The sequence below is a fragment of the Antedon bifida genome, chromosome 4 (genome assembly GCF_963402885.1).
Source record: "Antedon bifida chromosome 4, ecAntBifi1.1, whole genome shotgun sequence".
Lineage (NCBI taxonomy): Eukaryota > Metazoa > Echinodermata > Crinoidea > Comatulida > Antedonidae > Antedon > Antedon bifida.
In genome coordinates, this window is record NC_136229.1 from 251,089 (window position 1) to 271,716 (window position 20,628).

The 20,628-nt window shown below is 31.8% G+C and overlaps 1 protein-coding gene across 1 annotated transcript in view; it reads left to right on the forward strand.

The window, feature by feature from the left end:
• LOC144841269 (E3 ubiquitin-protein ligase UBR3-like) overlaps positions 1-20,628 on the forward strand; it is a 45,925-nt gene that overhangs the window by 8,075 nt on the left and 17,222 nt on the right. Inside the window, exons 18-24 of the mRNA XM_078697531.1 lie at positions 1,737-1,856; positions 3,751-3,942; positions 4,770-4,867; positions 6,967-7,052; positions 9,655-9,837; positions 9,922-10,020; positions 13,478-13,599. Coding sequence (XP_078553657.1) covers positions 1,737-1,856; positions 3,751-3,942; positions 4,770-4,867; positions 6,967-7,052; positions 9,655-9,837; positions 9,922-10,020; positions 13,478-13,599 — 900 coding nt within the window. The remainder of the gene's footprint in view (positions 1-1,736; positions 1,857-3,750; positions 3,943-4,769; positions 4,868-6,966; positions 7,053-9,654; positions 9,838-9,921; positions 10,021-13,477; positions 13,600-20,628) is intronic.

Genomic DNA, 20,628 nt, shown 5'->3' on the forward strand with positions numbered 1-20,628 from the left:
ACAGGGCATTTATTATGTTAGTGTACAATGTTGTCAACACACACAGCCAATATCAGAGACACAGGGCATTTATTATGTTAGTGTACAATGTTGGCAACACACACAGCCAATATCAGAGACACAGGGCAATTATTATGTTAGTGTACAATGTTGTCAACACACATAGCCAATATCAGAGACACAGGGCATTTATTATGTTAATATACAATGTCTTCTGATTATGAAAAATAGAGCAATTAGATTTAATTTAATTTTCATTTTAATGATATCAATCAATTTCCTATTTTCCTGGTATATAATAATCTTATGGATTTCATTCATAATTAATCAATATCCCATAATAATTATATTTATTAAAACCAGGTGAAATTATTAAAAATTAAATTTTGAAATGCAACTATTAGATCAAGCAATTAGTTTTAATTGATGCCTTATTGCGGGATATTCATCAGAGTATTTATTGTATGTGTTTTTCTTTTCTGACTGATGTCTGTTACATTTCATTCTCCTACTCGTTTTATTCAATCATTTTAACTGCCCCCTCAGTATACTTTCATTTCATTGTATGTGAAATGAATATCAGGTACTCACAGTGCTCCCCCTTGACATGTTGTTTATAACAAATTTAAGGACATTTATGTTTAGGTCTAACACTTTCTATATTGTCTTGTGTTACTGTTACTAACATAGTTCAAAATGTTGTACAGTAATAACTTTTTTTTAGAGGACCTCAGACTTTTATCATGATGACTTTGTTTTTTTGATTCTCCCAAGAAATCAAATGTCACAATAAATTAATAATTTATACAATGCAAACAAATTTGGTTTTCACTCTCAAACCAGGCATTAAATTAAAATTACATTTAAATGTTTGTCTCTACAGCTTAAGTATTATATGAAACGCCATGTGTGCCAAACTGTCCTTTTACCATTAGAAAATAGAGGCAAAAACTTTTTTTCCATACTAATTTGACATTTTCTTACTCTCATTGATATGAAATTTATAAGTGGTAAGATGCCTCCAAATGCCTGTGTTTTCTTTTTCTTTCTCTATAATTGTTATCCTACAATTCCACAAAATTAGATTTGGTTCAGTGTATAGATCATCTTGTATTGTGAATGAGGTTTAGTGAACTATCTATTAGGACTCCTTGACTTGTAAGCTCAAGTGAATTACCAAAGTAATAATAGAATTTAAGAGGTCTAAGGACTTCCAGAGGATGGTCAACAATATCCATAGTACACTTATATGTTAATGTAGTGAATGCAGGCAACATGATTCATGTTACATCTGTTATTGAATATTTCCTTTACTATGTTATTTGGAATTGACAGCGTCTCTATGAATCCATTCATGTATTGTATCCGCAGCTGTTTCACATTTCCACATATTTTTGAATATGGGTATTTTGATAAATAAAACCAATATAAAATGTTGAAATTGTCCGCAAGAAAATGTGTCAGTTTGCAACCCCATTTGCTGACTTTTTTATCGCGCACTTTGATCTTTTGGATCAAAAAATACTAGATAAATTTCTGCTAATAAATAAATTGTGTCCATATGCTACAATTTAAAATATAGGACATTATGTTAGGTTCAGTACTTGCTTCATTTCACTAACAAACCACTCTACCCCTTTTCTCTCCTTATTTTAAAATCCTGGATCCTCCAGTACAATTATCCATGTTCAGTTATACTTTTTTTACCTTAACTATGTTTCATTTTGTGTTTTCAGGAGTCGTCATACTTTGCAGCTTCTTTGGGATGTTCATCTTCTGATGTTCATATTCAAACATGTGGTCATTTTCTGCACCTGCAATGCCATGCAAATTATGTCAAATCTCTAAGACTAAGTGTAAGTATATAATGCTTAAGTAACAGTGCTGTAGTGAGTGTTATCTTCTTACTCATTACTATATATATATATATATATGAGTATAATCTCATGCTCAAGTAAATCAACTTAATGTCCCCCTTTGTCAAACAGACAATGCAGGCACTCTGCCATCCCCTCAATTACAAATGAAATTGGCAATTATAATAGATAAGTATTAAGAATACTAATGCAATTGTCAATTATAATAGATAAGTATTAAGAATACTTTAAAAAACTTATGCTAGACTTGGGTAAAGCCATTGTTAATGCAAGCTGAGTATAATCGTACACAGGCCCGCTGGGACTACTCTCGGTCATGTGCAGTTGTTCAATAGAGAATGCAAGTAGAAAGCAAAGCATACAGTAGAACCCCACTCTATTAAAGGGACATTTTCCCAAGGACCAATTTTTAAAGGAACACTTTGTTGGGATCTGAAGATGTCCCCTTAAGTTTGGTCTCCTAGAATGCAGCGCAAGGACGTAAAGCGCTACACAAGCAAATTTACCAATTGACAATCTACAGTTTGATTAATCCATCACTTGTGATTGGCCAAATTACTTGTCCTTTCATTGCATCTTAGTGAAAACCAAGGTTTTATAGGGGTGCAAATGACAACTAAAATTGCTATTTTAGTTATCTTAACAATATAAAGAGCTAGTGGTGGTTTTGATTAATAACTAGTCTGAAGAATGGTATGCACATTTTCGTTGAATTTCTAAAGCTCTGTCTACACTATCAAACTTAATGTGACAAAAAAGTGTGATGTGCTCAAAATGTGGTAGTGATATGCTTAAATATGGTAGTGATATGACATCATCATGTCCATATATGGCCACATCAAATTTTTTTGTTACACAAAGTTTGATAGTGTAGACAGAGCTTTAGGGTTTTTAAGCGTGATACTACTGTAGGTATTGATTGATTCCCATTCCCACTTACTCCATGACTAACTGAGACACTCCCTAATCCATAACTATATTAAGAAGGCTAAAGTTATTTTAAAATTGCAGTTATTGCCAAGTTATACTTGCAAACATGATTAAATAATTATATTTTGTAGACATCATTTTTAGAAGGTCACATGACTGGTTGTTAGGGACTACCACTGTCCAATAGATGAGTCATAAAATTGATTTGAAATAGATAATTTGGTTTTTCAGTGATAATTCATCTCAACACAATGAACCAAAATTTAACTAAAATTAACAAACTATACCTAGTACAGTATGTATAACATTTATCAAGGCTTAAATTCAATCTGAACAAAAGTTTAAAATCAGAATTTATGGGTTTTCTCATCCATTGTCATATTTTTCAATTTGATTGATTGATTATAAAAAAAACATAAAATAAGCTTGAAAATTATTTATTATTCACACAGAAATGAACTGAGAGTTACTATTTTTATGTGGTACAATAATCCACATGATTATTGAAGACTGTTTATATTTTCTTTTGTTTATCCAGCTTATTATAATTTGCTCCAAACCTGTTTTTTGTACTTTCATTTTCATTTTTGTAAGTTGACAAGGAAATCTCAAATCTAGAAGACATATTTATAAATTTATATCATCTATGATGATAACAAGTTAGCTAGAAAGAAGTACTCATTACTGTAATTATTAGTATAATATTTATAATTTTACAGAGTTACTAATTTTGTTGACTTTGTTTCTCACATTGTTTATTGTGTGCAGTGTCAGGTTATCAAATAATGCAATACATTCTGTGATTTAATAATAAGTAATCAAACCAGTTGAGATTGTTTTCACAATCGGTGACCTCTAGTTATACTTTCTACTTATATTTTCTTCATTTTGATGTTATAATTGCTCATATTCCTCTTTAATTTTTTATTTTTTATTTCTCCAGAGACATAATCTGAAACAAGGAGAGTACCTATGCCCGATGTGCCGACAGCTGGCCAACTCATTCTTACCATGCTCAAAACAGAGCCTTCAGGATGACCCAGATGGCAGTCAGGTGGACTCCACCAGGGAGCTGGATGACCATCGTATCAGACAGCAAATTGAAGGCAGTTTCCGAAAAGATTTCAAATTGAATGTAAGTTTTGAAGCAGTATATTTTCTTTATTATGTTAATTTCATTGATATGTATTGTTAATGTATTTGTTAGTATGCAGCAAACCTTTGATTAGCGAAAGCTATTTTGTTTTCTCCAATTTGCTATATGGTAAATAAAGAACGAATGAAATGAAATGAATTCTTAGTTTTGCAAATTTATTTACATTAAAATGTTTTGCAAGCTGAATCTTGTTTGCGTGCTATATTACAATGATCTGGTTATTTAGGAAGATACACGTCTTACCAATACAGTCTCAAGGTTTTTTGTAAACTTTTTGACAATTAATGTAATTCTGCCAAGAGTTTTGCAAAATAAAAATTATAAAATATATTCTTCTACTGTACAACACCCATGGGAACCGGATTAAACACTTTCCTGGCCAATATATATCACGCAATTTGTACAAAAATAAATTAGATTCTTTTATGTGTATGTATTTTTTGGCTCAGTATTCATTTCATTTGAATGTGAAATAATTCATAGTTAAATGTTAGAAGTTTGATCCTGTGTACTAAACATCGTTTCTGCTACATCTTCTGTGCAGACCTGACCCCCCTGGTTAAGGCCCTCCAATGCTGGAGGCCTCGGCCATACTGTAATGCCTGTTTTTTCCTCTTGGCACTGCTCAGGGGGCCCCTAGGTTTAGCCAGTCAGTGCTCATAGTCGTTACGCCACTGCTTCTGTGTAGACAGGCGTGCCTGATTCACTAACACTATGCCTTTTTATGATATTACAACTTGTATGCTTTTAAAATTAAATAAACTGAAAACAAAAATAAAAATAACGTCATTACTCTTATTTTCTAGATTCTTCCAGACTCTGTGAGGAATTTCTTGATGCAAATTTTGAAACCCAAAGAATTCTTAGAACGTATCAATGGTGTCGCACTGATTAACACAGTCAGGTAGTTATCAATCTGTTAAAAATAACAAAATTAATATTTTAGTTTTTTTACAGGAGGAATTTATATATCAGAAATGGTTTGATAAATGCCTATTAAAACGCTGCATCATTTAAAAACTAAACAATTTCAGTTGTTTTTAAAATTTGTAATAATAATCATTAAATCTGTAATCATTAATTGTGTAATTCCCACAAGGGTTTGATTATTGCAATTCACGGCTGTTGACGTCTCGTAAACCACCTTCAAGTAATTTCAATTATTAACAATCGTGTTTATTTCTTAAACTTTAAAGTACTCACAAAAAGGGTTAATCTTATGTTTCATCACTTTTTTGGTTTTTCTTATAAATTTTATCCACCAGAGATTTGTAGTATTAGCCAAGAAATGTATGTTTTCCTTTGATATTATTAGGCCATATTCATTACTGTTACTAATTACACTATTACTCATTCAGCATGTGATTTCAACCTTCATGTTTTAATCATGTGCTATTTCACACATTCAAACTTCTTTTTTTAACTTTTAAACTCCTTGAGGTTTTATTGTGGTTTTGCCTGGTCTTTTGTGACTTTAGGTACCCATAATGTATTGCTTTCTTCCATAATGATGATAATATTTATCCGGCAAACTAAAAGTAAACAATATACGAGGAACTAATAATAATTATGAGTCTGAACAAATTTACTGCTCTTCATTAACATATACAATAGGACATAGAAAGTATGCACATAAATAGATACTTGCCATTTGATTGGAGGATTGTGGGTCACATGATGTTCAATAGACATAATATACTATTAAACTGTAATAGTATTTTTTCAGATTGTTTCCATATAACCTCTAATCTTTGACCTCATGACATTATTTCCCCCTTTGCACTCATAAACATTCATTATTTGTATAAAATGATTTTTTTTAACCAGCTTTTTTCACCACACTGAAATGAATCAGTACCAGTGTACACAAGGAGTAACTTTCTATTAACTGATGACACATTTAGCATAGTTCACTTTCCGATACCCTGAGTCGCATGACAATGACATTCATTTACTATATTTAAACATAATGTATGTACATTAATGTGAGTGTTATGTGAACATTTGTAATAGGGTGTGTGTTGTGTTGTCTCCCTTATGATGTACATGCATCATTTACTTCTATTCAAAGGTTACATTCACCTCAAATGGTAATTGTTTTTCCTAAAGGTATTATGCATTATTTCAAAAAAGAAATTTTTTTGGTCAGGAAAATGAAAGTGAATTAAGGAAATTGGATTAAGCAAATCATTGTAGTTGTAATCTTAATAGTTTGTTATAGAATTACATTTTGAAATTATATTAAATTATTTTATCTACATTGTAGAAATTGTGTGAAAAGTTAACATGATCAGTTTTACAGCAAAAATGTAATAATAATGTCATTGCTGTTTTTAATGGTATTTTGTGGAATGTGTCATGTGTGAATCATGTTTAAGACATTAACATTAAACAATAAATATGTTTTAAACAGATTTAAAAATTTGCTTTAAATAAAATCAAAGCAAGAGCTTGCTTTAAGCAGCTGCTTGGCAATCATGTGTCTGAATGTCACTTAAAGTGCCACTGGTCTTGGTATTATAAGTTTGTGCTTATTTTAAGCAGCTGAGATTGGCAGCCAGATATAAAGCCATGTGTATTAACGTAATGTGCCACTGGTCTTTTTAAGTTTGTATGTGCTTGGTTTAAGCAGCTGTGATTGGCAGCCAGTGATAGCCACATGTATGAATGACACTTGTAGACGATATGACCACTCATGATACAAATTGCTATTGGCAGATTTACTTTTATTTAGTTCATCCAAAAACATTGATCAAAAGTGAACTTCTAGTCATACCAATTTAAGAACAATTTTCATATAGAATTACTGTATTATTTGACAAGTACTTCAATTCTGCAATTGCCTCTAGTTATGTTTTGCATTAATCAAGTTTTACAACCTAGTAACCTAGTCCTATGTGATTGCAAAATAAATATTGTATAAGTCATACAGCCTGTATCACACACAATCAATTCCATCTAAGTTATGTTGTATCATGTATTTTTTCTTTATCTTTCATTTAGAACAAATTTGGAGCTGGACCTTATCAATAGGAATGGATGTCTTGTTTCCAAGCAACCATGCCCAGTACCCAAACGTTCATGTGTTGGTAAGTGGCACTCTTTCTTTTAGTGTGGCCTCTCCCTGCTGGAATCAAGCATACACTTTCTATGAATGTTTAATGAAACAATAAGACATCTAACATCTTATACCAATTCAATATACCATTACAAACTTCTACTGTACTTAGGTTAGTACCTTCATTACTAAAAATTACAAAAAATGACATTCAAATCAAATTAAAAGTTTGTTGTATCAAGTTGTGCCTAAGAGGTATTTGGTTGTCTATCATCAAAGTTAGTAAGGTTTATTTTATATAAATTCTCATTAAAACAAATATAGTAAATTAAATGGTGGTGTGGGTTACTATTTTACGTGCCCAGATTAAGCTTTGTAATTAGTAACCTACTACTGAAGACAGTAGGCCCTACTCTAATCGTAACCCACTAAAAAAACACAATAAAATAATAGTAACTCAGTGTAAAGGTAATAAATATATAGAATCTATGTATATTCCTTATCACCATTTACACAGGAGGTTTCTGCTTAGGATAGATACAGATTCAATGTGGAACAAGCTACTGTACATCATTTTCCGCTTACTGTTAGTTTACCGCTCGTCTGTAAATTGGTCTTTTTACGGTATCTGTACATTGTGTTGGTTCATGACATGAGGGTGAGATTTATAGAATCCACTGATAGGATTAAAACCGAGTTGCGTGAGTCAGAAGGCTCATCGTGGAGACGTACTGGTGTTCACCACTTGTGCCGCCTCGTCATTTACTATTTATGGCAATTGCAAGTTATTTCTTTATTTGAAGTTTCCTGTTTCTACTTTTCTCTGTCCTTTATATACTTTCCATTTTTGTAAATGTTTTCCTGGGTACGGTAATGAGAACAACATGATTTATATATGTTTATTATATTGGCCGGAAGTTACATAGTGCATCCACTAGTCTCACTCTCTTTTAAAGCATATTTGACAAAAAGAGCAAATGAAGCAAAGTGGAAATTAAGAAAAAGAAAATATCGATTTGAATAAAATTACATGAATTATATAAAAATTAAATAAATATTTTTATATTATAAAAATATAATTATATAAATCAATATATATATACTTGTTTTGAGTGACTATTAAAAAACGTGAGTATGGTATACGCAATACTTAACTATAGTCTTAAGGCAGGCATACACAGTCATACATTTGTCTGTCATACACATCATACAATGTATGACTGTGTATGCCCGCCTTTAGGTGGGCATTTGTAAAACCAGCTTTAAAGTGTGCTTATTTTTTAATATTTGTTGAGTGACTGTAAAAAACAACATGGTATACACAAAATTACTTAAGTAAAATATTCATTTGTAGTGGGCTTATTTTGGAATATTTGTGTTGAGTAAACTGTAAAAAAATAAGTATGGTATACACAATACTTAACTTCATTTGGCGGTCATTTGTAATACTTTCTCTATAATGAAATCTGCTGTCTGCCTTTATACTAAATTGTCTTTAAATTAGTTGCCTAAAGAAATAATGTCACTGAATTACTTTTTAAAATTAAAAGCTAAATAAAATGTGACATTTTGTATGCATTTTCTGACATATGTCATTGTGCCCTTTTCTGTATTTCTTTCTACTGATAGTTACTTGCCATATGTACTATGTAAATGTACTAGATAAATATGTTTGTCTCTATTACGGGCAATGTCTGCACAAAGTAGTTTAACCGATTCCGATGGCAACTTCCTAATATATTCACATACAGTTACTTTTTAAAATCTTTAAATATTATTTTTTTTTTATTTGATATATTTAGGCATAGTTGGCCTAGGATTACCAACAATAGTAAATTAATCACTGTCCTATCAGGTGGTAATCCCTCTGACACAGAGACTATTTAATTATAAATATCTATACACACCATATTACATTTTGTTATACTTAATAAGTATTTCTCATTTTTTATTATTTACCTCTGTGAGTGTGAGAGTCAGTTTATCATTTGTCATCCTGTTAATGTTATTTGTAGTATTTCTCGTTTGGGTCTTGTGAGACAAGTTGACCTTCTAGCCAGAATGTAGCCCTGCAGTTAAATTATATATTTAACTGAATTGATGTTAACTGAATACACATTAACATCATTGTACCTTTTTGTGTCCCTTGTTTAGTGACATTTGTTTCATGTTTTACCAGCAGTCTATGATGTTTTATTCATGCTGTATTTCATACATTCGCTGAATCATTCCCAAGTTTTCTCTTAATTTATTTAATTATAAATTGACCTAAATATGTTCCAATGCCTCAATCATGCAATTAAAGCTTTTCAGCCTTATAGCAGCTATGGTAATTCTGTGCTATTATCAATTTCAAACATTGTACACTAATAAAAAAAAATGTTATGAACGCATTTAAATGAAATGCATGTTGGATTGAGTTGTACTTATATTCCATGAACATTGTGAAAAAGCATTAACATTTACTAATTACATTTTAAACAACATTAATTAAAGTTAGATAGATTATATTTATGTATTAAACTTTACAAGAAACACACAAAAGGAGTGCAAATGAAGAGAGAATTGTTTAAAATGATGTTAATGTTGTTAAATTTCTATTTCTTAACTCAAATTTGTTTATATTTGAATAGGAATGCTTTTACACGGCATTCGTGCCCAATACCAAAGTACTTTACGGTCAAAACTACAAGAACTTTGGGGGCTTCTCTTGAAGGGGACACCAGATGGATCCGATAGTCCACCAGCTTTGCTGAGGAATCCAGTTAATCTACTTCTACAGTTGATTGTTTCAATCAGACTGCCACTATCAATACGTAAGTAACTCAAAAAGTCACCAGTTTTACTTAAGAATAGCATGTGATAGGCATGGGTTTAAGCCTGGCTGTACCATACTAAAGGAAGACCAGATGGATCCGATAGTCCACCAGCTTTGCTGAGGAATCCAGTTAATCTACTTCTACAGTTGATTGTTTCAATCAGACTGCCACTATCAATACGTAAGTAACTCAAAAGTCACCAGTTTTACTTAAGAATAGCATGTGATAGACATGGGTTTGAGCCTATCTGTATCATACTAAATGTATCCTTAGGCAAGATGCTTTTCTCTAATTGCCTTGTCCTTCGGATGGGACGTAAAGTTGTTGGTCCCGTGTACATAGTGCATGTTAAAGAACTTGGTACACTATTCGCAAAGAAATCGTCTCTGGGTGTGCTGATCTGGTAGGCGCTGCACTGCTGGCTGCCATGGGTCCGTAGAGGGCCTAATCCGAATTTCCTCAGTTTTCAGTTCAACTTGAGGACAAATATAAATACCTTTACCTTTGGAGAAGCTGTAGGTTCCCCTCTTGGATTTGACATCCCTAGCAACATCTAGAAAAGTTACATTTGTTGATGAACTGAACAATTTTCTTTCTGAACTCTTTCCTCTGCAGTATGTGAATAATAGGGTTTATGTTGCATCCACTGAATGCTATAAGTAGAGCAATTGATTGCGTCAATCCTGAGTTATAACAGTAATATAATGAGATTTCAAACATAAAACATGGGAAATAACACAAAATAAAAACTGCAAGCATCAGCATGGTGGATTTAACTGCTTTTATGTTAACTGTACTTCTTTGTCTGTTTTGTGATACAGCTATCTGTCTTGCTTGTTTCAATGCAATAAAATACACTTTGATATTGATTGAAACTGTAGCTGTTTCAGTAGCACCTAATATTGAAAATAATATTATATCATCAGTTGTCATATTATATACAAGTCCCTCACATTCAACTATGTCATATTCAGGTGTGGACATGTAGAGAAACATTTGAAGTACCCCGCCTATCCACGTTGTAGTGATAAACAATCTAGTTTTTACTTCATCCCTAATATTCAAATATTTCAGTGGAAATGAAAGAGTTAATATTCGATCTAATCCAACGAAGAATAAATTTAAAAGTGACGTACTTAAGCATACAATTGAAATTGTTCCTAAAATTGTAAATTCAGTCAAATAATCTATAGAAACATATTCAGACATGATGACCATTAGAGTTCCAGTTGTGAAGTCAATGACCGCCAGGTTACACAATAAAAAGTTACTTGGACTATGTAACGTTTTTGTAGAAATAATAACCCACATCACAAACAAATTACCAAATATGGCAAATAATCCAAATGTTTTTAACAATATTGCGTAGACAGAGTTTTGAGATGCATAACTTAGCATTGAGTAATACCAATAAGAGTCACTGTTGAAAAAATCTTCTAAAGAGATATTCTGAGAGTTTTCCATTTTGTTTTTGTGTTGCTGAACACTTTAGATCCAAAATCGCACTTTCAATGTATTTCCAACAATTCACAAGTCAAATCGCATTCATACACTTAACCAATAATTCCAAATTATAGATGTTTGTGAGGCAACAGTATTAAAAGTACAAAATAATTATTTAGTTGTTTTTTTTCACCGTAACTTTCTAAGCGCAAATAATTGAAGTCTTCACAAAATTGTGTTATTATCAAAACACTCTCAATACTCTTAAATACATGTGAGGCTATTTTCCTAAATTAATGTGCGTTCATATTTCACCAAATTACTTAATTTAAAGCAGAAATAAGTTACTTTTCTGAAATTCAATCGGTGATTCGACAATTACCTGTGAAATATAAACTATATTGTGTTTATGTATTTAGTGTTTATAAGAATTGCTGATTCACTACTTTTTATCGTTTGTTATGATCAAATTATTTTAATTTAATTTATTTATTTTAGTTTTAAACTAACAAAGTCTTTCTTTGTGTTGGATATGACACTAAAGGTCAATTTATATGATAAAGGTCAAGAGGTCAGTGTACGGGCTATTAAGAAATTTACAGTTTTTTAATTACCTAAAATACATTTTAAATCGTGGTTCCTTTTGACAATAGTTATTTGATATAATTACATTATTAACAGCCAGTATGGTGCCACAGTTATTAGTACAATTACAAACCTTTTAATACAGTTTAATGTTCTGATATCTGAAACCAATCATTTGCAGTGTTTTCAACTTGTTATCAAACAATATTAGTAAAGCTCAGTCTACACTATCAAATTAGTTTGACAAAAAAGTGTGATGTGCCCAAATATGGTAGTGATATACCCAAATATGGTAGTGATATGACATCATCATGTCCATATATGGGCACATCACATTATTTTGTCATATAAAGTTTGATAGTGATAGTGAAGATAGAGTTTAAGCTTCTTCTTTTGCATTTGATCATGCTAGCATTGGTTAACACAACTCTATATAATCAAGGCTAGATAGATTTAAGATGGTCAGAAAACTTAATCCTATTTCTAAGCCATACAATCACTAGGGTGCTTCACAGGGCTTTAGTAGTAATGAACCCCTTTGACTCACATCTGTCTGTGGAGAAAGCTTACTTTTTTAGGCCTCCCAAATAATTTTCTCTCCAGGGGTTAGACCCTTAGTCATCCTATCTAATAACCTTGTTTCCAATGAGGGTGTCAGCCCATCACGCAATGTTACCAAATCCAGGGTATACTGGCTATGATGTCTGGTCATCAACTGTTAGCCAATCATAGTCCTCCTTTATTTTTTGTATCATCTGGGCTTAACAATAACAGGATACAGTTAGATGATGAGTACAATTTGCTCATGTGTACTTTCCACTATTAATTGCATGTTAATTGTGTTCTATAATTTCAAATCAATTTATATGTTCAGCCCCATGAGCATGGCTTGAACGTTGCCTTGCTTTTCCATGTAACAGTAATAAACACCATAAAATGCTAATAGTAAATATCAAAAATGGGTAAAATACAGACAGTATTGCATGGAAAGAAAGGATATTTCAAATGAAACAGATATGATCATTAAATATCATTTTATTAAAAATATTGACATTAGTAAGATATCTTAACAATTATGAATTTAAGTTCAAAAGTAAAATACTGAAAAATGACAATATTGTGAGTATCAGTGGCTGGATTTGAATGGATGAAAGCAAAAAGCTAAATCAATATTCAAAATGTCATACAATGATACATGATCATAAAAAGGGTAAAAATAGTAGAAACATTCACCTTGACATTAAGATTCCACACTGTTAAACATTATATCATATCGGCACATCACACTTTTGTAGTGTAGACAGAGCTACACTACACTATCCCCGACACTATCAAACTTTATGTGACAAAAAAATGTGATGTGCCCGTATATGGACATGATGATGTCATATCTCTACCATATTTGAACATATCACTACCATATTTGGGCACAAAAACTAGTTTGATAGTGTAGACAGAGCTTTAGATGAAGCTATATGGTAAAGTTCAAGAGTTCATATCTTGTACTGTATAGACACAGTAGAGTACGAAAAATAGGTGAATGCATAATAATACGTGAAGAAAATGATAATTCAATTAACAATAATTTCCATTGATTTACTATTTGCAGATCATTTTCAATACATTGCGAAAGTCGTGTGGAGGTTAACATGCACCCAAATCTTAACTGCCTTAAGTTGTCGGTTCACACAGGAAGAAAGACTGGCATGGAAAGAGAAACCAGAGAGAATGGTAAGCCTACGGCTACTTACTTTATAATTAAACAAATAACTGCAACAACACAATCTATGTTTCTATTTTAATGCCTACTCTTTGTTTAACTAAAGCTCTGTCTACACTATCAAACTAAAACTGTGATGTTCTCAAATTTGGTAGTGATATGCCCAAATATGGTAGTGATGTGACATCATCATGTCCACATTTGTTTGTCGCATAAACTTTGATAGTGTAGACAGAGCTTTAGTCTTGTTTTTTATACAGAGAATTGTAGACTATATTGATCATACCTTCATGGTTTAATGATGGCCCTATGAATGTTATAGACCTATGAATGTTATAGACCTATGAATTAGATTAGGTTCATGGTTCAATATAGCATTTATGTTTTATTTTGCTTCAACGACATTCTTATATTATAATATAAAACAAACTTTAAAAAAAAGAGCCAAGCCATTATAATTCTGTATTTCAAACCTGAAGATGAACAAAGTTTTTAAATTCACAATATTATGACTTTATTTTATTTATATACTGGGTACATTCTTATATTGTGTGTAGGTTGGACACATTCTAATGCGATTTCCTAATCCTAGATGATATTGAAGCTCCAGTGTACCAAAGTTTCGTCAAACATTCTAACTGACTTATCTACACAGTAGGCCAGCTTTGCAATCTAAAATTGAAATTGATACATAAGTACACACTTAAAAACATGGTCTGGGTTGCCAAGAAATTCTTGCTTGGAGGAAATATTTGTATAACATGCCTTCAACAGTCATGCCTATAGTACCCAGCAACATGATAGTTCAGTACACACTTCACCACATGTACTTTGCCAATTTATCTGAACTTTCTGTTTTGTGATACAGACAAAACCCAGTATTTCCTCTGGGTTTGAATATTTTTAAAACATAAACTTTCTAGGTATGCTTTAAGGAAACATTCATTTAGGTGACATGCAACTGGGTATGTGTGATAGTCCCACAATTCAACAAGCGTCCACTTACACAAGACTGTAGGTGTACAAGGGATTATATTTTAACTACTTAATTGATTTTCTTGACTTTTGAAAATGAACTTGACAAGGAATAGTTGGCAGGTTTGGTAAAATACAGATAAAATACATCGTTTAAAATACAAAATACAAGCAAGATTGATTGTGTGTAAAGCTCTGTCTACACGATCAAACTAAATTGACAAAATAAGTGTGATGTGCCCAAATATGGTAATATTATGATATCATCATGTCCATATATGGGCACATCACATTTTTGTCACATAAAGTTTGATAGTGTAGCTTAAGTGTATAGCATAAAATGATCAACATGTGCTTTCACACAACTTTTCAGTGTAAAGATTTTTTGCTCAACAAAATATGTACTGTACTGTGATTGGTATTTGAACCCACATCCTCCAAATCATTAACTATACATTCAGTCTTTGAAAAGATTTATAGTCTATAAAATTCAAAGTATTTTTACTACAGTAGTATACTACCTACCATGTGAAGGTTCTGTATGACATTTCAACTTACTATTGGTAGAAAGATAAATATTTTGGCACACATGTCGTTTCATACTTATAATACATCAAAAAAATATCAGGACAAAATTGAAATGCCGACTGGTGGACTAACGAAATAAAAAAGAAAATAACTAGAGGTACTGTAAAGACCCTCATCACTAATAGTATAGCTACAAAATACAAGGTGAATATTTGTCACGTATTCAAATTTTATTAAATTTATTTAATTATATAAAATATTAATACTACATTGTTCTATGCAATTTCTAGCCTTGAATTTCAAAAATTATAATTTTTCTAACTATTTGATTGACAACTGTGGTAAATATTTAAATGACCAAGTCTGTTAGTCCCCAGTGATGGCGCTAGTGTTACCCCGGTAACCTTCAGGGGTACGTTGTTTTCCAGAAACCGCTACCCAGTTACCGGTGTCACTAATCCTTCTGGTTACTTTCAAGATATAAACAGTCCCCCCGAGGATTCAAAGAGTTTTTACTAATAAATTAAATTATTTTTCAATGATTTTTGTGTTATAATTTGTTGAAAGGCACAACATTGCCATCTAGTCACATTATGATTACCAACAATTGTTTTGAAGGTAAACTTTTTAATAGATTCCTTTTCCCCAAATTTAATTCTATATGAATATGAATCACATGGATTTGTTTGCCCAATATTGTTGTGTTTGTTGTTAAGCATCCTTGAATGAGTATGAAGATGGAAACTATACATACAATCTTAAGCAAATTAGTTTGACAAAAAAAAATGTTGTTTAATACCAAGCTCTGTATTTCCTTTAATTCTAGGATGCTTCATGATACGATTGTAAAACTTTCACAAAGACAATTTTGGAAAATTTTCCCATGTGCATGTATGATTATGATCTATATTTAGAACTTGTCCTAATTCCTGAATGTTAATATACAACATGTCCGTTATTTTAATTATTAACAAACATTAAAAGTCTAGAAACTTATTCATACTGACATCTGAAACGCAGTACACAAATAATATTAATTGTTTACTTGTTGCTGTACAGCTTTACTTTGATGACTGTGAGAAAGAGGAGAAATATAGAGGGGTTTATCTAACTATACACAGTTTACACCCTTGCCCCTGTCCTTCCCCAAGTAGTGGCATTGACTTCTAAGGCTGAAACGTGTGCAAACCTTTACTTAGCTTATATGACCATTTTTAGTTTGAAATGCAAGGATTTTGTACATAGGTTCTGCAGCTGTTTGGTATTAGTGATCTTTTTCCTGCCCTCGTATTTAGTATTTCTTTTTTCCAGTCATGATACCGTCAGGGATCCTCTCTGTGATATTACTATTTTATATCATTTTTAAGGGATGGACTTCTTCATATTTTAGTGGAGCTATAGCTTGGTGGTTAACAATTGCTTTCCAATCCCAAGATACAGGGTTCAATCCTGACATAGTGCAAGGGTTGTAACTAACAACTCCACTAGGCCTCAAATGAGACTTTATATCTATCTGGTTGCCAATATACCGTATATTCTCTGGTATAATTCCACCTACTAGAACACAAAATTGAGCCGACTTTGGTGTGGGACTACACCCAGGAAAACCTTGGTTCACGAAAAAATTGATTGGTAAACATTTCTTGTAAAAACTCATCTGAACTGGATACAGTTCAGACCAAAAGTCAATACTGGGACTATACCCGGGGATGTGCCAGACATAAAGTAGGGAGTGGGATTAGACCCAAAGTGAAGTGGGATTATAACCGGGGATGTTGATTGATTGATTGATTGAATTTATTTGATGCTCAACATTAAAATAACAAGCAGACTAAAGACAAAATAACGAGCATCAGGAACACCCATTAGGCCGGAAAAACCAGCCCATTTCCAATGGGGTCCAAATTGCACATAACAAACAATAAAAAATACAACATTTATAAAAAATATATATATATATATACATAAAAAATAAAGCCCAGTAAAACAGAAAAATTTAAAGAGAAAACAAACAAGTAATGAGAAGATTGCACGTCATCAAGACCATATAGTTATCAAAATTGTTATAAATATTAAATATTGCGTTCAAAATGTTTTTTAATATGAGATTTGAAGGTAGTTATGTTGGAAATTAATTTTAAGTTAGATGGAAGAGCGTTCCAGTCTTTGATAGCAGAGAAGAAAAAAGTAGAATGAGACTGTTTGTTTCCTTTAAGTAGAGGTAAAACCAGATTAACATTACGTTGGCGTGTGTTATGTGTGTGGATTGTGGATGTCCGTGAGAAATGTTCAGATAGATATGGAGCTGCATTGTTATTGACAATTTTATGAACATTACAAAGCCTGAGAAATCTTACTCTACTTTCCACCTTAAGCAAGCCAATGTCTGATAACTCCTTCTGACCAATATGAGATCGTGGTCCGAAACCGTAAATAAAACGTACAAATTTGTTCTGAGTGGTCTGTAGTTTTTGCTTCAAAACTTTGTCAATACCTTCATACCAAGTCGAAGCACAATAATCAAACAAGCATTGAATTAAGGCAGAGCATAACAGTTTTTTCGTATTTTTGTCCAAGCAACTAGCCTGACGATATAAATACCTTAATCTACTATTCGCCTTTTTTATTACACTTTTGGCGATGTTGTTACAAGAGGCAGAACTATCAAGTTCTACTGTATACCTAAATATTTTACTGATTTTGAACCCGTTAAAGTAAGGCCATGAGAAATAATATTGAAAGATCGTAAACGTTGAAGCCTTTTTTGGGTACAAAAGATGATAGATTCAGTTTTACTGATATTGATAGATAGTTTGTTATCGACAAGCCATACTCTACATGAATCAAGAGCTTTACTAAGTTTATCAGCGACGACAGTCGGATCTTTGTGCCAAAAAACAATTGCACTGTCATCAGCATATAACAGCAATTTGCATTCAGGGTCGATACTTACAACCATATCGTTTATAAAACATAAAAAAAGCAAAGGACCCAATATGCTACCCTGTGGAACTCCACATGAAATATCCATGGGAACGGATAAGGAGTCTTCGATTTTAACAATTTGGCTTCTGTTTGACAAATATGAACGAAACCAGTCTAATGAGGTGATGCCCATTAACAACAGTTTTTCACACAATATATCATGATCGACAGTGTCGAATGCCTTACATAAATCTATAAGTACCATACCAGTATGTGTACCTTCGGAGTTATTTAATTTAATTGTGTCTAATAGATTAATTAAAGTACTTTCGGTAGAATGAAATTGCCGAAAACCTGACTGATATTGATAAATAAGGTCATTTTCCACAAGGTACTGTTCTAACTGAACATGAACCGACCTTTCGAGAATTTTTGAGACAACACTTAAGACGCTGATGGGTCTATAGTTTTCTGGATTTTTACGACATTTTTTTTTATACAGTGGGATGACTTTAGCTATTTTAAAATCACTCGGAACAACTCCAGTATTAATTGACAAATTGATAAAATACGTTAAAGGGGAAGCCAGTACACCGGCGCCATCTTTAAGGAATTTAGCTGGTAGCCCATCGAGACCTGTACTTTTCGTAGGGTCAAGACTTTCAAGTTGTTTAAGAATGAATTCTTCTGACACAGGTTTAAGGCTAAAAAGAGTTGTAACTTTTGAAGAATAAAAGTCTTTTACAATTTTGGAACCATAGTTAAACATGTTACTCATGGGTGGAAGTTTATCAACAAGATATCTTGCTACATTGGTAAAATGATTATTAAAATGTGTAGCAACCTCTTGTGGATTGTAAATTTTTGATTCGTTTATTTCCAAAACAACTTTAGCTTGTTCAGACGTCTTTTCACTATATCCTAATTTCTTAAGATGTTGCCATAATTTCTTTGGATTGTTTTTATTTTCAATTATTTTATTTCGAAAATATGTTGATTTAGCTTTTTTAACATTGCGCTTGACCTTGTTTCTTAATTTACAATACATATCATGATCTTCTTTGTTTTTACTCTTTTTAAATTTATTAAAATATTGATCACGATGTACGGTATACTGTTTCCATTACTACTTTAAAAAGTGAGATTCCTCAGTTTTTTAGTCAGATTTTTTGTTTGATGCTGTACCACCATTTATTTCCATAAATTTAATAACTTATTCATCAATATTTTAAATATTAAACAAAGACAATTATTGCGGCAACAATTATCACTCAAGTCTTAGACAAAGACCATAACCCTTATTTTATTTACAAAATTTTGACTTCAAACTTTTAATCATAATTACGGCAGCAACTGCTCTCACAATGGTCATCTTAAAGCCATTTACAAGGACATTTATTAAATATAATTATGATCATTTAATATTTATCACGATGGCAATTTGTTTAACCATGAAATATAATTATTTAATAGACAGTAATATGACTTGCAACTCCTAAAAATTAATTCATATTTAATTAGGTGTACTTTTCACTAGTTTATCAACACACTTCTGTCATTTAGTAGAAAAAAGATTGAATTTCAGAAATATACAATTTACTATTGTACTGTGTTCTATTCAAATTCTAAAATACTGTATCACATGTGATACATATAGGCCATTATATATGTATTATTTATAGGCCATAGCCCTAACATTAACATACACCAATGCAGGCACCACCATGTGATACACTGCATTTGCCAATGATACTGGTATTGTATGTAAATCAGAATGTAAACCAACCAACCAAATGTCATTTGTACCTCGTCGTTAAAATGACAATAATATTGTATCATATTGTACCGAATGCCATGTGTATAGCTGATTCTCTGTACTTATTTATAATTTGTACTGTGTTCTAGGCAAATTCTGTAATAAAGTGTCACATATGTATCACATGTGATACCTGTATCACCTATTAATGCCATATGTAGAGATACAGTACTGAGAATCAGGTGATTACTATGTAAAGCTGATATAGAAATACTTTATTTCATGTTAAAAATGACAAGATGAGTCAGGTGAAGATAATGACAAAGATAATGACAAAACTAAATTAAATTGATTCAAGAAAAGATGAACTTTTGACCTAGAGTTCCTACCGTCTCTTTAAGATTTTAGATTACAATAAATTAACACTTTCTTTAGTGTTCATCTTTGTCCATCTCCGTTGATAAGTCTAATTCACACACATAGGGGTACCAACATCTACATTTTGTTTGATGTGTTTACCGGAGTAGTAAAGTCTGGAGTTTTGGTATGCAATGTGAATGGGGTGTAAAGATTCAAACGCTATGGCTTAACCAAGGTAGTTGAGAAACAGCTGATACAGATTACAATCAAAGGGATATGACTCCCCAACCTGAAAATACATGTGAAAAGTAATATTATCAATATTCTTATATTAATGTTCATATACTTAGAATCACAATGCTAAGTAACCTTGACTACTAAGTCTTTACTCAAATACTAATGACAACTTAATTATTTATTTTCCTTACAAGTTAATTTCTGACAATTAATGTGATGTGATTATCACATTTAGTTTAAACAGAAAACAATTAAAAGT